Source organism: Lethenteron reissneri, chromosome 58 (assembly GCF_015708825.2).
Source record: "Lethenteron reissneri isolate LAM-NWPU_2019-01 chromosome 58, ASM1570882v1, whole genome shotgun sequence".
Taxonomy (NCBI): Eukaryota; Metazoa; Chordata; class Hyperoartia; order Petromyzontiformes; family Petromyzontidae; genus Lethenteron; species Lethenteron reissneri.
In genome coordinates, this window is record NC_083836.1 from 5,067,804 (window position 1) to 5,087,054 (window position 19,251).

At 50.6% G+C, this 19,251-nt stretch overlaps 1 protein-coding gene across 2 annotated transcripts in view; it reads left to right on the plus strand.

The window, feature by feature from the left end:
* The first annotated feature begins 4,573 nt into the window (after positions 1–4,573).
* The window catches only part of CCDC39 (coiled-coil domain containing 39), a 42,685-nt gene continuing 28,007 nt past the window's right edge, over positions 4,574–19,251 (plus strand). Inside the window, exons 1-7 of one of the 2 annotated variants that reach the window (XM_061575437.1) lie at positions 4,574–5,126; positions 8,113–8,232; positions 10,354–10,500; positions 11,139–11,297; positions 13,105–13,197; positions 14,857–14,985; positions 18,714–18,905. In XM_061575437.1, the coding sequence (XP_061431421.1) occupies positions 5,037–5,126; positions 8,113–8,232; positions 10,354–10,500; positions 11,139–11,297; positions 13,105–13,197; positions 14,857–14,985; positions 18,714–18,905 (930 nt within the window). In that variant the 5' untranslated portion in view covers positions 4,574–5,036. The remainder of the gene's footprint in view (positions 5,127–8,112; positions 8,233–10,353; positions 10,501–11,138; positions 11,298–13,104; positions 13,198–14,856; positions 14,986–18,713; positions 18,906–19,251) is intronic. The other variant, XM_061575436.1, reaches the window with a different exon arrangement.

Below are 19,251 nucleotides of genomic sequence, written 5' to 3' on the forward strand. Positions count from 1 at the left end.
TTTGATCAATATATCATAATAATTGAGTAATCATAATTTAGTCATCATTTTGAAATAATCATTTAGTAATCATCATAATGTCGTAATCATCATTGAGTAATCATCATTTAGTCATCATCTTTTAATCATTTCGTAATCATCTTTTCATTAATCATCATCTAATCGATTCGTAATCATCACCATCATTGAGTAATCAAGATCAGTGAATGTTAACTACCTCGCCTGGTATGCAGGAGGTCAGAGGTTCGATCCCGACCCTGACGCCTGCTGCTGTATATTTGGAGTTTGTGTGTGTCTCTCTCTCTCCCCCCGTGGTGAGATGTTTACTACCTCGCCTGGTATACAGGAGGTCGTGGGTTCGATCCCGACCCTGACGCCTGCTGCTGTATATTTGGAGTTTGTGTGTCTCTCTCTCTCTCTCCCCGTGGTGAGATGTTTACTACCTCGCCTGGTATACAGGAGGTCGTGGGTTCGATCCCGACCCTGACGCCTGCTGCTGTATATTTGGAGTTTGTGTGTCTCGCTCTCTCTCTCTCCCCGTGGTGAGATGTTTACTACCTCGCCTGGTATACAGGAGGTCGTGGGTTCGATCCCGACCCTGACGCCTGCTGCTGTATATTTGGGGTTGGCGTGTTTTCCACGTGGTTCTCTCTCTCTCTCTCTACGCGTGGTCCCGTAGATTTTTTTTTAAATCTCCGGGTCCTCATGCATTTATTTCATTAAGATTATTTTGCTGCTATAAATGTACACATGATAAGCCCACTTTGTTGAGCTAACATTTGTGGCCAGGTTACTTCTGGAAAAGGAGCTAATCGCTCAGTGGTGCTTTTCCTGGTAAAATAAAAAATAAATAAAAAGTTTAGTTTCAATTATAGTTATTTTTTTTTACAGCGATGTATGTTTTCCTTACCTATACTCTGCGCTCCTATGGTGTATTCGTATTGCTTGTTGTTGTTGTTACTTTCTTACCCACCCCTACTGGACATCTGTGAAAAATAACTTTGTAGCTCATCGGATTCTTCCAGTATTAATAAATATGTGTGATATCATCCATACTAATCTTGACTTGAAGCTTTCGTGACTGCAGGAATCCATACTCTTTGGTTATTTCGGTAAAGTCACGTAGGTAGAAAATAAAATAAATCACGACGTTTTAGGCGCAACACAAGCGTCCGTCATCAAGAATTTCAAGTTCAAGTTCATTTATTAGGTGTAGCCCTGTGAGCCATTCAGCTCTTGAATCGGGTGCAACCGCAACAAACAAATAACAAAAACATGAACAAAAAACATCTTAAAGTGAATATGTGACTAAGTGCAAACAGAAAATCCAAGAAAAGACAGCAAAAATTATTGCAGAAAAAGCACCGTACACCAACACTGTGTGCAAAAATCCCAGTGGGATACAAGTCAAACAACAACAACCACAAGACAACTTAGATTAAGGCCATCAGTCTAACTCTATACTACAACAAACAAACATGGCTAAACCAATACACTTTTCGAAATCACCAAAATAAAGCCATGAAAGCAATGAAACAGTGATCATAGGAACTGTGACGGAATTTTCACAATAAATGGCATAAACAACATGTACTACCAAAACCCTGCAGCCATAGCTGGCTGCATGAGTCACTCCACAACAGCAGGAGCATCAATCGGAGTATTGTAATTTTTCAATGCACCTTTAAGATCAGCACACTAAATCAAAACACAGGTCATACTTTGTAGCGATCATCCGGAGTGAAACATTTTATTTCAGGTCACTGAATAGCACTGGCAGCTAGGGGTGTACAACTCCTCTAGAGCAGTTTTGAGTGAAGATCTCATAGGTAGTGACTCAAGTTTCAATTTATTTGCAACAGCATTCCAGACCCTGGGGGCATCAATAGCAAAGGCCCTTCCTCCAGTATATGTACGGCAATAGGGAATATTAAGCTGGTAAATGAGTGTAGACCTTAGGTCAAATTTGTTCTTTGAAACAGAGACGAGATCCAGCAGGTAATCTGCAGATTTTTTTGCAAGTACATCATGAATAAATAAGATCTGGTGCACAAGCCGTCGAACATTCAGAGATGTTAAGTTTGACCCAATGTAGAGATCACAGTGGTGAGTCCTATATGGGCAGTTCAATGCAAATCTTAAGGCCGAGTGATACATTGAGTCAAGCTTCTTCAGTACAGTACTTGGGGCTGATTTATACACAATGTCACGGTAATCCAGTATAGGCAGTATGGTAGATTTAATCAATTCCAAACGGAACATAGGGGGGAAGCAGTGCTTGTGTCGATATAGAAAACCAATTTTAATTTTTGTCTTTTTCCCAATATAATCAATGTGATCTTCAAAATTCAGTTTTGAATCCAGGATGACCCCAAGATACTTATAGATATTGACTAGCTCTATTTGATCATTATTTAAGGTATGTAATTGGGGAAAAATAACTTCCCGCTTTAGTCCTGGTGAGAAGCATAGCACCTTGGTTTTGGTAGGATTTAGGACTAGTTTAAGAGCAACTAGCTGATGTTGTAGTTTGTTGAAATCACTCTGGAGCTTATCAATCACGTCATCCGGAGAGCGGCCAGCAGTAATTAGTACCGTGTCATCTGCAAAAAGATTTACCCTGGAATAATCCAGTTCAGTGCCCAAGTCATTTACATAAAGAGAGAACAAGAGGGGGCCGAGAATGGAACCCTGTGGAACCCCTTTTGTTATCTTAACACTGTTTGACCTCCAACCCTCTGTGAGTACAGTTTGGGTGCGAGAAAAGAGGTAATTTTTTAACCATTTTACTGTGTTTTCAGAAAAATGATACCGGTAGGAACCACCTGGTTCCACCAGCCCACAGGGGATTATTGTGTCCGTCCGTCCGTCGTGCATCCAAAAATGGGAGAGGTGGGGCTGGGTGGAGAGGGGAGGGTGGGGAGGGGAGGGGCTGGGTAAGGGGTGGGAGAGGTGGGACTGGGTAGGTAGGGGCTGGGTGGGGAGGGGCTGGGTGGGGGGTGGGAGGGGTAGGGCTGGGTGGGGAGGGGCTGGTCACCCCGTGGTGCCCTTATAAAACTCAACGCTTAACCTACTCACGCCGGCTTGTGCCCGCCCTCACAGTCGGCCATATTTGCGGAATACACCACGCCGCCGTTGACCCTGGCCATTGACCGAGCAACCCAACGTTCCTACCAGCTCCCCCCGCAGGAATGTGTTATCATCCATTTCAAAAAATGTGGGTTAGATCGCGTAAATATAAATGTGTGGTTAAACCCTCCACCACCCGACACAGCAAATTTCTAATATTTGTCACCTAAACAGAACGTCCCAATTCGTTACGAGTACAGCACTAACCGGTGTGTTGTAGAGCAAATCCACAACATTTGCAATCTGAGTACGACGTTTTGCCAGTAATCACAACTAGCATCATCAGGCGGAGAGACAGATTTATGGAGAAATCCTCCTGTTTCGTCACTTGCTGTGGTTTTTCACACCTGATGATGATTGCTTGTGTTGCAATCGAAACGTTGTGAGAATTGTATTTTATATTTTATTATTTCCCTTCTACGTGACTTTACCGACAGAACCAAGAAGATGAATCCCTGCAGTCACGAAAGCTTTAAATCGAAATATATATTTCGATTTAAAGCTGGGGGGGGGGGGGGTCAGACATTTGTGACGATGTGTGACGAGGGGGGGGGGGGTGAGAAATGTGACGTCACATCAAAATGCGCAACTTTAAATAAATATAGACAACACGTTCTACTTAATTAAAACGGCTGTTTTAATAATAATAAAATTCTCCTACAACATCAGAGTGCAGCAGCGTCACATTAAATACGCACTACAATGACAATAGTTTAAAGCGATTTGAAGCATGTTTTATTTGGGGGGGGCAGAGCTTTGTGACGTCATATTTGAGGGGGGGGCTGACTTTTTGTGACGTCGTGTCACGAGGGGGGGGGGGTCAAAAATCGTCCAAAATCGCGTGACGTCATTTATGGACGGTCCCTTAGCGAGTAGCAGCACCTATGAAGGCTACCGGCACTGTGGCACACGAGGGGGGGGTGGGTGGCCAGCACCACGCCCGGCCGCCTTTGTCTCCCCTGCGGCGATATTTTACACACCGCACCAGGTACTCATTTGAGGCTGAGTCGACCTAGGGGAGGCCCGGGACCGGTTCGGATATTAGTTGGTGGCCGTGAGCGGGAATCGAACTCGGGGCGCTAACCGCTGCACCACCGCTCCAATTCAAAAGCAGCCGCCATTTTCTCACGAAGTGACGGTGACGTCACCACGGCGCCCGTGCCAGGCTAGGTGCACTTTGAGGCCACGTGAAGTGTCGAAGGCTCGCTGGCAGGTCTCGGGACAAGGTGCAATGGCTGTGCTACCTGGTAGATGTGCCAAGCCAACTTTCTGTATTTTATCCGCCCGGCGCTCTGCTCGTTGTTGTGAGCGTCGCTCCCCCCCCCCACCCGCTGGCACCGCCCCCTTCCTTCCCCATCAGCCAATAGCAGTGCGGGACGCACCCCACGTGACCGAGTGGAGAGAGGGTGGGGCGGGGGGCTCAGTCCGTGTCGCCACGGCAACGGGCGTGTACATAGACAAAGGTCCCCCACATAGCCCCGAGCAGACCTTCGGGGCAAGTGCAGCTTAGCAAAGTAAGCAGCACCGATGAAGGCCGTCACTGTGTCACACGTAGAGGGTGGGGTGGCCATCACCACGCCCGGCCGCCTTTGTCTTCCCCAATGGCGATGTTTTACAAGCCGTGCCAGGTAACAGCAGCGCGCTAACCGCTGCACCACCGCTCCCCACCCTATAGCAACACTCTCCCCCCTCACCCATCAGCCAATAGCGGTGGAGGACGCGCGCCACGTGACCGAGTGGGGAGGCGGGGCTCTCGGTGTCGTCAAGGCAACGGCGTGTATACAAATTCGGTTACTCGCTGTTCGCAAACTCTTTGGTTAAATGTTCCTAATTTTTAAACGAAAAAATACAAAACATTTTTTTAAAAACCACATCGCTCGATAAAGAGTGAGGCCCCCGACATCGAGATGAGCGAGTCGGTGCTCGCAGAGCTGCAATGGGACGAGGGGATGGCGATCCCAGTCGCAAACGAGGAAAACAAAGCCTTGGAGATGGAGGTAGGCCTCGACTTTGCAGCCTGTCATTTGAATTATTTAAAATATATATCTATAGAGTGATTTACCTGTTAACAGTCCGTACGGCTTCACCCCGTGTTCTTGTACAGGAGGAAATTTAGTTTTTAGGTCTATGCCGCGTACAGCCGTTTTAATGCGGGGCACAAAAAAAGTGTCTATTTGTTTGTGTCTCTCACTTGTGATGGGAGTTTGTAGGATGAACGTTGGTATTTATAAAGGGGCATGAGGTGATCAATAGGGTCTGAATTGGTCTGTGATAAGGTAGGGCACTGATAAGGGGTTGACAGGTGTGCTACTATACACTACACTATACACTACACTATACGCTACACACTACACTATACACTACACTATACACTACACTACACACTACACTACTATACACTACACTATACACTGCACTATACACTACACTATACACTACACTATACACTACACTATACACTGCACTTATACACTACACTATACACTACACTATACACTACACTCTACACTACACTGTGCACTACACTATACACTACATTATACACTACACACTACACAATACACTATACACTGCACTTATACACTACACTATACATTTGCACACTGCACTACTATACACTACACTATACACTACACTATACACTACACTATACACTACACTATACACTACACTGCTACATACCTGAATATGAGAATAGGTTTTCCCCTTTTTTATGGCAACGAAACAGCTGTGTCATGATGTTAAAACACCAAACTGAAACCTTTTACAAGGAATTATGTCTGCATTGACCACAATACTTGCGGTCAGAATGCAAACAAAAAACGTCCTCTGGTCTAACACCGTTTGAGACGAGGCTCAAAAGAAAGCTGTCTCTGGTGTGGACCAATCAGTTTCAAAGACAATTCATATATTATCAGAGTCATGTTTTTTGTTTGCATTCTGATCACAAGTATTGTGGTTAATGCAGACGTGATTCCTTGTAAAAGGTTTCAATTTTGTGTTTTAACATCTTAACACCTGTTCTGTTGCCAGAAAAAAGGGGAAAACCCGATTATCATGTTTTGATACTGGCAAAGGAGATCCCATGATGATACTACACACCTGTCAACCCATACGGTTTGCCCGTATTCTTGCACAGGGGAAATGGAGTTGTCAGGTCCGTACGGAGCACAGCCGTTTCAATACAAGGGAGTGTTTCTCACTTGCGATGGGACTTTGTAGGATGAACGTTGCTATTTATAAGGGCACGGGGTGACCGCTAAGGTCTGAATTAGTCTGTAATAAGGTACGATCTACATTTGTAATACATTTCGATTTAAAGCTTTCGTGACTGCAGGGATTCATCTTCTTGGTTCTTTAGGTAAAGTCACGTAGAAGGGAAATAATAAAATAATAAAAATAAAACATAATAAAATGCAATTCTCAGTGTCATTCAGACGCTGTCTTTCCGACAGCCCTGTTCTTCACCTGAGGACGGCTGCTTGCGTTGTGGCCGAAACGTCGTGAGAATTGTATTTTATTGTTTTATTATTTTATTATTTCCCTTCTACGTGACTTTAAGGAAAGAACCAAGAAGAAATACATTTTACAATGTTGCGTTTTTAAGGTGCATTAGAAAGTGACGTTTACGAGATGCATCAGAATCGGAATAATTTATACTGGAGGAGGAATCCGATGAGCTATGAAGCTCTTTTTCGCAGATGTCCAGCAAGGGCACGCCACTCACAACAACATCCTATTTCCCCCAGTAAATAGTTTAGGCGCAGCCATGCAATTGCTTTCTAACGCACACCCGCTGGTGAAAGTAGCCTCCGCTATAGAGGTGCTATAGAAGGTGTTTGGCCTCCTCTTCCACGCTGCCCAATAACTCACACTCTACCCCGAGTACAGTCTGGTATGAATGCAATGAGTGCATTCGTTAACTGAAATTGCCTGGCGTATTTTTGCGCGGATGAGTCAATCGACTCAACGAATGCATCCTTTATCCGCGGGTTATCCAAATGAATGATTGCAGCGCAAGCGGGTTCATAACCTCACATCTGCATTCATCCGTTCGTCAATGAATGCATTCACTCATCGTCTTGGACTACGCGGGGAGTACTCACACTTTACCCCACCACACCAGAGGTCGCAAACGGGTTTTGATTCCTTAACCGTACCCGGCTGCACCAGGGTCGCAAACGGGTACCCGTACCCGTACCCGGCCGTACCCGTACCCTACCCGTACCCGACCGGGTACCCGACCGGGTACGGGTAGCCGGGTATCGGGTACCCGATTGCGACCTCTGGGATGAAGCCGTGTTGCAGGCGCGGGTGGGTTGATTCTAGGAACTTGAATTGTGAGAAGAGACAAGACGTTGGGAAATGAGTGACAAACTGTTACTCACCAGTGACTCACGGTCTACCCGTACCCGTACCCGGCCGCACCAGGGTCGCAAACGGGTACCCGTACCCGGCCGGGTATGGGTAGCCAGGTATCGGGTAGGGTACGGGTATCGGGTACCCGGTTGCGACCTCTGCACCACACTCACAGTACCTGTGGGTCGACTAACCGTGGTGTGCCTGTCTATGCTGCTGGGTGGACAGAGGCGGGGATGTTTAAGAAACGTGCAGCATTGTTTAAACCGCCGTTCCGGGAGATGGAATCGAACCTATAACTTCTGGATTGCAAGTCTACAGGTTTCGCTCGCTCTATGTGCGCGTAATTTTGCGCTGTATATTCGGCCAGCATGTTTTTACCACAAATCCGCTGGACGGGACGTGGTTTGAATTCACTCAGATGCGGCTATGCGGTCGGACGTGAGACTACATGGTGTGCGTGTGTACTGTGTGTGTACTGTGTGTGTACTGTGTGTGTGCTGTGTGTGTACTGTGTGTGCATAACCATCCCCCATAATGATAGGACTGTAATAATGACAACAGTGTTCTTGTGTTGGCGTGGCAGTAATGCTTGGTTCTGTCGGGTTTGTGCTGCTGCTATAGCTGCAGAAGCGACTGCAGGAGAATGTGTCGATGGAAGGGGAGAGGATGGAGCAGGAGGAACGACTTCACGCCATGGTGGAGCATCTCAAGAACGTGAAACAGGAGTTCACCAACACGCAGGTGCTCACTCATTCACTCGGATCACTTACTCGCTCTTTCATTCACTTGTTAACTCACTCCATCACTCAACCACTCAAGTCACTAGCTCATTGACTCACCCACTCATCCCCTCAATGACACCGTCATTCCCCCACATAACACATTCCTGCAGAGGGAGAAACGTTGGGTTGCTCGGTCAATAGCCAGGGTCAACGGCGGCGTGGTGTATTCCACAAATATGCCCGACTGTGAGGGCGGGCACAAGCCGGCGTGAGTAGGTTAAACATTGAGTTTTATAAGGGCACCACGGGGTGACCAGCCCCTCCCCAACCAGCCCCACCCCTCCCACCCCCACCCAGCCCCACCCAGCCCCTCCCAACCCTCCCCTCCCCACCCAGCCCCAACCTATCCACCCAGCCCCTCCCCACCCTCCCCTCCCCACCCAGCCCCTCCCTCCCCACCCAGCCCCTCCCTGCACGACGGACGGACACAATAATCCCCTGTGGGCTGGTGGAACCAGTGGGTTCCTATCAGTATTAATTCACTCACTAACCAAAGCACTATCCCATTCACCCCGTCACTCGCCCACTCACTCGCTCGATATATAATCCTCTCCCTGGCTCACTTGCACGCTCCCTTACTAGCTCCCTCACTCACTCATTCGTAAGCTCAACCACAGACTCACACACTTGCCAAAACCACACTACAGTAGGACGATGGCCCAGCCTTGTCTTTTATTGCTGCTGTGTTCACACAGCACCACGGCTCTCCCTTGTAACATAGCCCGTCACCTGGCGACACGGGATCTTCATCCGTGGAACGGATGAAGCAAACTCAATGATGCGCACAGTTATGACAGGGAGCCGAGTGGAGTCAGAAGGCACTTTCGCCTTCTGACGTCTTCCATCTTGCAGCGCTATATCAAACGCAGCCGGGTTTGCTCGAAAACATCGACGTCGTATAAGGCAATCACGTTGTGCTCATACACAAATGGCTATTTCAGCTTTGCCCTCGCTATCCATTGAGTCGATGAGCCCCACAATAACAGCAGCCGGGGTTCTACAGTTTAGTTTCGATACCTTTCGCCAGACTCGTACAAAGGATACATGTCTGTGGCCCTAAGACACTCATGCCCTGTGGCTTTCTTCTGTAAAATTAGCAGACGTTAGCGCCACATATTCTGGCTGGGAGGCATCCTTTGAATTTCTGTGAGTGCAGCCTTATCTGTATGATAAGCGGCTAATAACAAAGACATTACTCTGAGAGACCAAAAGAGGAACGCGTGGATTGTAGAATACATACGAGGTTAAAGTCTTCATTTTGACGTTAAGAAATTGTCATGATGTGCTCGGGCAAGGCACATCGCTGGAAGTGACGATGGGCGGTGCTGAGAATTGCACCGGAGTGGAAGCAGTAAGAGGGAGTGTGTTCGAGGCGTGTGTTAGTCTCATTCTAAGGCCATACTTAAAGTGCACATAGCCTGGCACAAGTGCTCTGGTGATGTCACCGCCACATAGTGACGAATGGCGGTTGTTGTTGTTGTATTCTCGCTGCGTGTGTGTGTGTGTGTCTCGCTGTAGTGCAGCGGTGAGCGCGCTGCAATGCGAAACCAGCCGGCAGAGCCGAGTTCGATTCCCGCTCACGGCCACCAACACCGAACCAGTGCTGGGCTTCCCCTTAGGTCGACTCAGCCATAAACGAGTATCTGGTGCAATGTGTAAACATCGCCACTAGGGAGGCAAACACAGATGGAGCGTGGTGCTAGCCACCCACCCCCTCGTGTAGCGTGTCATTCTTAACAGCTGCTCGCTAACAGCACTTGCCCCAACAGCCTGTTAAAGGCTATACGGGGATTTTTTCGTCTTTTGGGGGTTCGCGGTTAACACACACTTGTCGACTAGCATAGCAATCCCGGTTCAACTCCAGTCGGTGGCTTCCTTTACCCACAACCAAGCCACGTACCTTGCTGGCCACACCTACCGCTAATCCAATGTGCGCCGGGTCTTCATAGGTGCTCGCTAACAGCACTTGCCCCAACGGTCTGATGAGGCTATCCGGGGGGTGGCGGGTGGGTGGGGGTGGGGGTGGTGGGGGCGGTGGGGGGCGAGCCTTTGTGTTGGCGCGTGTCGCTGGCGCTCGCAGGTGCTGTGCCGCGCGCGGGAGAAGGAGCTGGAGACGGAGTCGCACTTCACGACACTCGCCGAGCGAGAGGACGGGCGCCTCAAGCAGGAGCTGCGTCGACTCGACGCGGAGATGCGCGACGCGAGGGAGCGGCAGAACAACCAGCAGGTGCAAGCTCACACACACACACACGCACACACGCACGCACGTGCGCGCTGGCGTGTGTGCGTGAGCGGTAGTGTAGCGGTTAGCGCGCCGCGTTACGAACCTGGCGACACGGGTTCGATTCCCGCTCACGGCCAACACCAGTGACGATTATCTGAACCGGTCCCGGGTCTCCCCTAGGTTGACTCAGCCTCAAATCAGTACCTGCTGCGGTGTGTAAACATCGCCACTAGGAAGACAAAGGCGGTCGGGCGTGGTGCTGGCCACCCACCCCTCGATGTACCGTTCTGGCCTTCATAGGTGCTCGCTAACAGCACTTGCCCCAACAGTCTGTTAAGGCTATACGGGGGATCTTTGTATCTTTGTACACACGTGTGCGTACGCACACGCGAACACGCTACGATGGCTTGAATAGCCATGCACAGGGCTCGGCAACCAGCGTCTCCAGAGCCGCGTGTGGTTGATTACCGTCGGCATAATAATTATTTTATGACGATGATGGAAGTATCGGCGATGATGAAGGCAATGACAATGATGACGACGATGAAGGCATTTCAAATTACGACGACGACGACGATGAAGGGGATGACCGCGACAGCCGCGACGATGACAACTTTTGGCGGTGCTGGTGGCGGCCGCAGAACGAGCTGTTCCGGGCGACGCGCCGGCTGGAGGAGAAGCGAGCGGAGCTGCGCTGGGACGAGCTGGCGCTCGACGCGTGGCTGGAAGAGGCGGCGCGCAGAGACGAGGACATCGAGGCGCTGCAGAGATACGCACGGCTCGACGAGGGCAAGATCCGGGTGAGGATCGCTCGCCCGCCCACCAGCCTACACGCTTACTCGTCCACTCGCTCACTCGCCTACACACTTACTCGCTCACTCGCTTGCTCACTCACCTACACACTCACCTACACGCTTACTCGCACGCTCGCTCGCTCACCTACACGCTTACTTGTCCATTTGCTCACTTGCTCGCTCGCTCACTCGCCCACCCACTCACCTACACGCTTACTCGCTCGCTCACTCGCCCACCCACTCACCTACACGCTTACTCATTCACTCGCTCACCCACCCACTCACCTACACGCTTACTTGTCCTATGCTCGCTCACTCACTCGCTCACTCGCTCTCTCACTCACCTACATGCTTACTCGTCCACTTGCTCGCTCGCTCACTCGCCTACACACTTACTCGTCCACTCGCTCACTCACCCACTAACTCACCTACACACTTACTCGTCCACTCGCTCACTCACCCACTAACTCACCTACACACTTACTCGTCCACTCGCTCACTCACCCACTAACTCACCTACACACTTACTCGTCCACTCGCTCACTCACCCACTAACTCACCTACACACTTACTCGTCCACTCGCTCGCTCACTCACCTACACACTTACTCGCACACTCGCTCACCCGCCCACTCACCTACACGCTTACGCGTCCACTCGCTCGCTCACTCACCCACCCACTCACTCGCTCGCTCACTCACCTACCCACTCACCTACACGCTTACTCGTCTCACACGCTCGCTCACACACTCACCTAAACGCTTACTCGTCTCACACGCTCGCTCACACACTCACTTACACACTTACTCGTCCACTCGCTCACTCGCTCGCTCACTCACTCACCTACACACTTACTCATCCACTCGCTCACTCACTCACCTACACACTTACTCACTCGCTCGCTCACTCACTCACCTACACACTTACTCACTCGCTCACTCACACACTCACCTACATGCTTACTCGTCCACTTGCTCGCTCGCTAACTCACTCACCCGCCCACTCACCTACATGCTTACTAATCCCACTCACTCGCTCACAGACTCACCTACACGCTTACTCGTCCGCTCGCTCGCTCCCACACTCACTTGTTCACACGCTTATCTCCATGCTTACTCGTCCACCCGCTCGGTTACCGACCCACCTACCCACTCACTCACCTACACGCTTACCTCCACGCTTACTCATCCACTTGCTCACTCACCCACTCACCTACACACTTACTCATCCACTCACTCGCTCCCTCACTCACTCACTGCACTCGCTCGCTCGCCTGCCCACCCACCCACCCACACGCTTACTCATCCACTCACTCACTCACTGCACTCACTCTCCCGCCCACCCACTCACCTTCACGCTTACTCATCCACTCACTCGCTCCCTCACTCACTCACTGCACTCGCTCGCTCGCCTGCCCACCCACCCACCCACACGCTTACTCATCCACTCACTCACTCACTGCACTCACTCTCCCGCCCACCCACTCACCTTCACGCTTACTCATCCACTCACTCACTCGCTCCCTCACTCACTGCACTCGCTCGCCCGCCACCCGCTCACCTACATGCTTACTCATCCATTCACTCGCTCACACACTCACCCACGCACACACACTCACCCACGCACACACACTCACACACCCACTCACGCACGCGCCCACTTAAGAATGAATATGCTGCCACCATTGATGCTGATGATACATTTTCTGCCACTTGATGATAATGGTACTTTTGCTGCTGATGATGCTGATGATGCTGATGATGCTGCTGGTGGCTTCACTGCTGTGCCTCTGCGCATCATGACACGTGGTGCAGGAGCTGATGTTGAGACTGGACCGGCTCACGGATGAGGAGTCTCAAAAGAAACGATCCCTCGAGAATGAAGTCACGGAGACTGTGATGACGCAGGTGACTCTCCAAACACAACTTTGTGCGTGCGTGCGTGTGTGAGAGTGTGGGTGTGTGTGAGAGTGTGTGTGAGAGTGTGTGTGTGAGAGTGTGTGTGTGAGCGGGCCCGGGTAAAACTACGTGGCCGGGAGTCGGAGCCTTTCCCTGTACACCTTGGGGTGCGACAGGGATGTCCTCTGGCTCCCACATTATTTAACATCTATTTTGACCGCGTAGTTCGTGAAGCCTTCAATAGCTGTACCGGGGGAATTTCCATTTGGTACAGATATAATGGGAGGCTGATCGACGCCCGGGTGCGATCAAGGGATGGCTCCCTATTGGTCAACCACGTTATGTATGCCGATGATTTGGTAATAGCTGCTCACTCAGAGGAGGAGTTGGAGACGCTGCTGCTGAGACTGGAGCGTGCCACTAAGAGGTGGGGCCTTACCATCAGCCCCACCAAAACTAAGCACCTGCCTGGGTATTTTGTACCATCGGACACTCCACCCCCACAACTCCCAATTGGTGATGGGGCAGTTGTGGAGAGAGTGGAGAGTTTCCCATACCTGGGCAGTGTGCTTATGACCGGCTCCAGTCTATCAGCAGAGGTCTCACTCCGAATCAGTCGAGCGGCAATATCTTTTCATCGGTTGCGTAACGCTGTGTGGAAGCTACCTGGTCTGTCGCTCCGCACGAAGCTTCAGGTCTTCTCGGCCACGGTCATTCCCTCCCTTCTCTACGCTTGCGAGACGTGGACCCCCCTGGTGGAGCATCTTCGCCGGTTGGAAACATTTAGGCTGGCCTGCCTACGATCCATCCTGGGTTTAACCAGGCTGGATTGTGTGAGGAGCTCACAAATCCTTGAAAGATCTGGGCAAAGTCCCATCAGTGAGCTCCTCCGGCAGGCAAGGCTGCGTTGGCTGGGTCATGTAGCCCGCATGCCCAGCCACCGCATGCCTAAACAGCTTTTGTTCGGCCGGATCGAGGGGGCTAGACGGGCGCGGCACGGGCTGGAGAAGAGATGGAGTGATGTGGTACAGGAGGACGTGGAGCTGAGTGGACTTGCCGATGACTGGTACCAGCGGTGTCAAGATCGGCCTCAGTGGAGGAGGCTCGTGAAGGACGCTACTGGGCAGTTGGAGGCAGTCGCCCTCCAACAACAACGGAGGGCGGAGGAGCGACGCTCACAACAACGAGCGGAGCGCCGGGTGGCTAAAGCACAGCAAGTTGGCACAGTAGGGGGCACAGGTGGTGCATCAGCCAGTCATCTCGGTCATCTCGGTCAGTCGACCCATGGCACCTGCTGGGTCTGCCCCGTGACCTCCTGCCAGCGGGCTTTCGACACTTCACGTGGCCTCAAGGTGCACTTGGCCTGGCACAAGCATCGTGGTGACGTCACCGCCACTTAGTGGCGAATGCCGGTTGTTGTTGTTGTTGTTGTGCGTGTGTGTGTGTGCGTGTGTGTGTGTGAGAGGAGAGTGTGTGTGCATGTGTGTGAGAGTGTGTGTGTCAGTCTGTGTGTGAGCTCTACGAAGTGGCTCATCGTGTGGACATCCAAAGCAGCAAATATAAAATACCACCAGCGGTGGCTTTGCTCTCGCGCTGCCTGCTACTGCGTCCGGGGCTCCGGCTGACGGAGGTTTCTTTTCTTCATCTTCCCCGTTTTGCCTCCTGCAGGTGGAGCTGGACAAGGCCGCGGAAGAGTTCCGCCAGGCCCATCGGGAGCGGCAGCAGCTGCTGCAGCAGTGGGAGGAGACGATTCAGCAGATGCAGCGGAGAGACCGGGACGTCGAGCGCTGTGCGCTGGTGCGCGCCGCCCTCCGTCACCTTACCCCACTCGCTCGCTCGCTCGTTCGCTTGATCGATTGATCGCTCGCTCGTTCGCTCGCCCGATCGATCGATCGCTCGCTCGCTCGATCGCGTTCCCCCGATGATGGTGATACGCCAGCGTCTACGCGCATGTGGTTTATACACAAAGACAAAGGTCACCTATGTAGCCTTGAACAGGTACCTATGGGGGGAGCGGTGGTGCCGTTCGCGGCGCTACACAACCAGGCGACCCAAAGTTCGGTTCTAGCTCATGACCAGTCAAACAGCCAACGCCAGTGACGATTATGTGAACCGGTCCTGGGCGTCCCCTAGGTCGACTCAGCCTTACATGAATACCTGGTGCATTGCGTAATCATCAGCACTGGGGAGACAAAGGCGGCCGGGCGTATTACTGGTCAACCACCCCCTCATGTGCCATGTCGGCCTTCATAGGTGCTCGCAGTTGACAAACCGATATCTGCACACTTAAACGTAAACATACACAAGTGTGCGTGTCAGTGGACATGTCACATCCAGCAGGGAAGGGGCGATTGGTGTGAGAGCAGTGGATTGGTAAGAATCTGGCCGTACTTACCACACTGCCCAAGTGAAAAGCCACTTTGCGATTATAGTGACATCCATAATAAAGTTTTTTTTGGGTTATTATTCACAACTACTTAAATTTCGATTTAAATCTTTCGTGGCTGCAGGGATGTTTAAACATCGCACCAGGTGTTCATCTTCTTGGTTCTTTGGGTAAAGTCACGTAGAAGGGAAATAATAAAATAACAAAAAATTCAACGATAATTGGTTCTTTACCCTTCTATCTGGCAACAAAACTGACACCTTTTTGCAAGGAGTCATGTTTGCATAGACCGCAATACCTGCAGTCATAATACAAACAAAAGAACATAACTCTGATAATGTGCACTGTCCTTGAAGTTGATTGGTCCACACCCGAGACAGCTTTCCTTCGAGCCTAGTCTCATATGGGTTGGACCAGATGACGCCAAAAGGCGCACAACTCAAGGACAATGCACCATCAGAGTATGAGAGCTCGGGGCAAGCATCTACACTATGGGGACCTCATTTGCCAGTAAAAATATGATAATTGGTTCTTTACCCTTCTATCTGGCAACAAAACTGACACCTTTTTGCAAGGAGTCATGTTTGCATAGACCGCAATACCTGCAGTCATAATACAAACAAAAGAACATAACTCTGAGTATGAGAGCCCCGAGCTCTCATACTCTGATGGTGCATTGTCCTTGAGTTGTGCGCCTTTTGGCGTCATCTGGTCCAACCCATATGAGACTAGGCTCGAAGGAAAGCTGTCTCGGGTGTGGACCAATCAACTTCAAGGACAGTGCACATTATCAGAGTTATGTTCTTTTGTTTGTATTATGACTGCAGGTATTGCGGTCTATGCAAACATGACTCCTTGCAAAAAGGTGTCAGTTTTGTTGCCAGATAGAAGGGTAAAGAACCAATTATCATATTTTTACTGGCAAATGAGGTCCCCATAGTGTAAAAAATTCAACAATACAATTCTCACGACGTTTCGATTGCAACACAAGCGATCATCATTGGAAGGATGTGATGAACCATTTCGGGTCTTGATTGAGTGTGTTCACGTTTACGGTGACTTTCAGACCGCGTTCCATTCTCATTCTCTCCCCCCTCCTCTGTTCCGAGCATCGATGGACCCGGTCCGTCTGAACAATGCCAGTCGCTGTCCGTGTTGCTGACGTTAAGAAAAAAACGCCACTTTTTTCAAAAATTATCTTGCCGTGGTTTTCACACCTGATGATGATTGCTTGTATACTGTTAGGTTTTTTCGGTAAAGTCACGTAGGTAAAACAATGCAATTAAAAGTTAATAAAAGTTATAATGGAAATAAAATAATAAATCACGACGTTTCGGAGGCAACACAAGTCTCCGTCATCAGGTGGGACCGTCACAGCTAAAATTACTGCATCAATGCAGTAATACGTGACTTTACCGAAAAAACCTAACAATATGAATTCTTGCAGTCACGAAAGCTTCAAATCTAGAATGATTGCTTGTGCTGCAATCGAAATGTCGTGAGAATTTTATTGTTTTATTTTTATTATTTTATTCTATCCCTTCTACGTGACTTTAGCGAAAGAACCAAGAGTATCAATGTGTCGTAACCCTCCACCACCCGACACAGCCAATTAGTCAGGGATTTGGCAAATCGCCCGATGATGATGCTGGATGTAATTACTAGCGAAACGTCGTACTACTCAAATTGTGAATGTCGTGGATTTACTCTCCAACACACCGGTGGGCTGAAATAGTCAACTAAATGGACTTTTGTTTACGTGGCAAATCTCTTACTGATTGGATGTGTCGGGTGGTGGAGGGTTACGACACAACATTTATAATAAAAATAAAACAATAAAATAATTCTCACGACGTTTTGGCCACAACGCAAGCAGCCGCCCTCAGGTGAAGAACAGGTCTGTCGGAAAGACAGCGTCATTCAGACGCTGTCTTTCCGACAGACCTTCACCGGAGGACGGCTGCTTGCGTTGTGACCGAAACGTCGTGAGAATTTTATTTTATTATGTTTTATTTTTATTATTTTATTATTTCCCTTCTACGTGACTTTACCGAAAGAACCAAGAAGATGAATCCCTGCAGTCACGAAAGCTTTAAATCGAAATACAACATTTATACTTGTGCGATCGAACCCAAAAAAACCTTTATTATTAATAATATTGGTTGCGAAAACCCACTACGTTATAGTCACATCGCCCACATGTCTAGACTTTGTCCACTGCCCCTGATGAATCCCCTTCTAATGCTGCTAGACGTCATTACCCACTCTGCTTCTACTTATTCCACTGCTTCTGCTGTTTCTTTTTTGGCTCCTGCCAATGCTGCTGCCGCTACTGTTTCCCCTCCTTCCACCGCTCCTGCTGTTTACTGCTTCCGCTCCTCTGCTGCACCTGCGTCTTCCCCTATCACCGCCGCTTCCACCGATGTTATACAACCGCTGATTACGCTTATCCTCCTGCTGCTACTGTCTGCTACCGCTGCTTCCGCATTGCCGCTGCTGTTTTTTCTTTTATTCCTTCCCCTGCTCCCCCCCCCTGTCTCTTCTGCTTCTGTTGAATCTTTATTTTAAAAAATGTTTCCGCTCCTTCATCTTTTGCTTCTGATGCTCCCTGTGCTCCTACGTCTGCCCCCTGCTGATTTTGCCACTTCTCCTCTCCTCTCTCTCTTCCACTCCCACCGCTCCTGTCCCTCTACTCCTGTCCCTCCACTCCTGTCCCTCTACTCCTGTCCCACTCCTCATGTCCCTCTACTCCTGTCCCACTCCTCATGTCCCTCTCCTCTCTCTCTTCCACTACCACCGCTCCTCCTGTCCCTCTCCTCCTGTCCCTCTCCTCCTGTCCCTCTCCTCCTGTCCCACTACTCCTGTCCCTCTACTCCTGTCCCTCTCCTCTCTCTCTTCCACTACCGCCTCTCATCCTGTCCCACTACTCCTGTCCCACTACTCCTGTCCCACTACTCCTGTCCCTCTTCTCTCTCTCTCTTCCACTACCACTGCTCCTCCTGTCCCACTACTCCTGTACCTCTCCTCCTGTCCCGCTCCTCCTGTCCCACCACCCCCGCCTCTCATCCTGCCGCCACCGCTACCACGCGGCACGCTGCGACCCCCCCCCCCCCCCCCGCTCTGCCCTCCCGCCGCCCAGGACCTGGCGGAAGCGCGTCAGGAGCAGCGCGGACGCAAGGAGCTGCTGCGGCAGAAGCGCGAGTTCCTGGAGCGCGAGGCTGAGAACAACGCGGAGCTAGAGAGGCGCACGGCGGGCAGCGAGCGCCTCGCCGCAAAGCTGCGCCGGGCACTGCTGCAACTGGACGGCGCGCGGGAGCAGCTGCACGACCAGGTGCGGCGGACACGGCGGGGAGGGCGGACACGTGACGCCGTCGCATTAAAACTAACGATGGCGTGTTGAAGAATCGCAGTTACAAGACTAACGACGTGTGTAATGCGAGCGTAAACGGGGTTCGCTGCTGGGCTGTGGCCCAATCACACGGGCCGGGGTATTGGTGGGCGGATCCCGGTATGGGGGGCGTGTGGGAGGGCCAGCCGTTCACCTCGGGTCCAATCGGAAGCGAGGTGAACGGGGGTGGAGCCAGCGGGGCGCTATGGGAAGGCCGGATCTGACGGTCCGGAAGGGGAGGAGACAGGATCACGTGGTGAAGGGGATATAGGTGGCAGCCCGGAAGCGC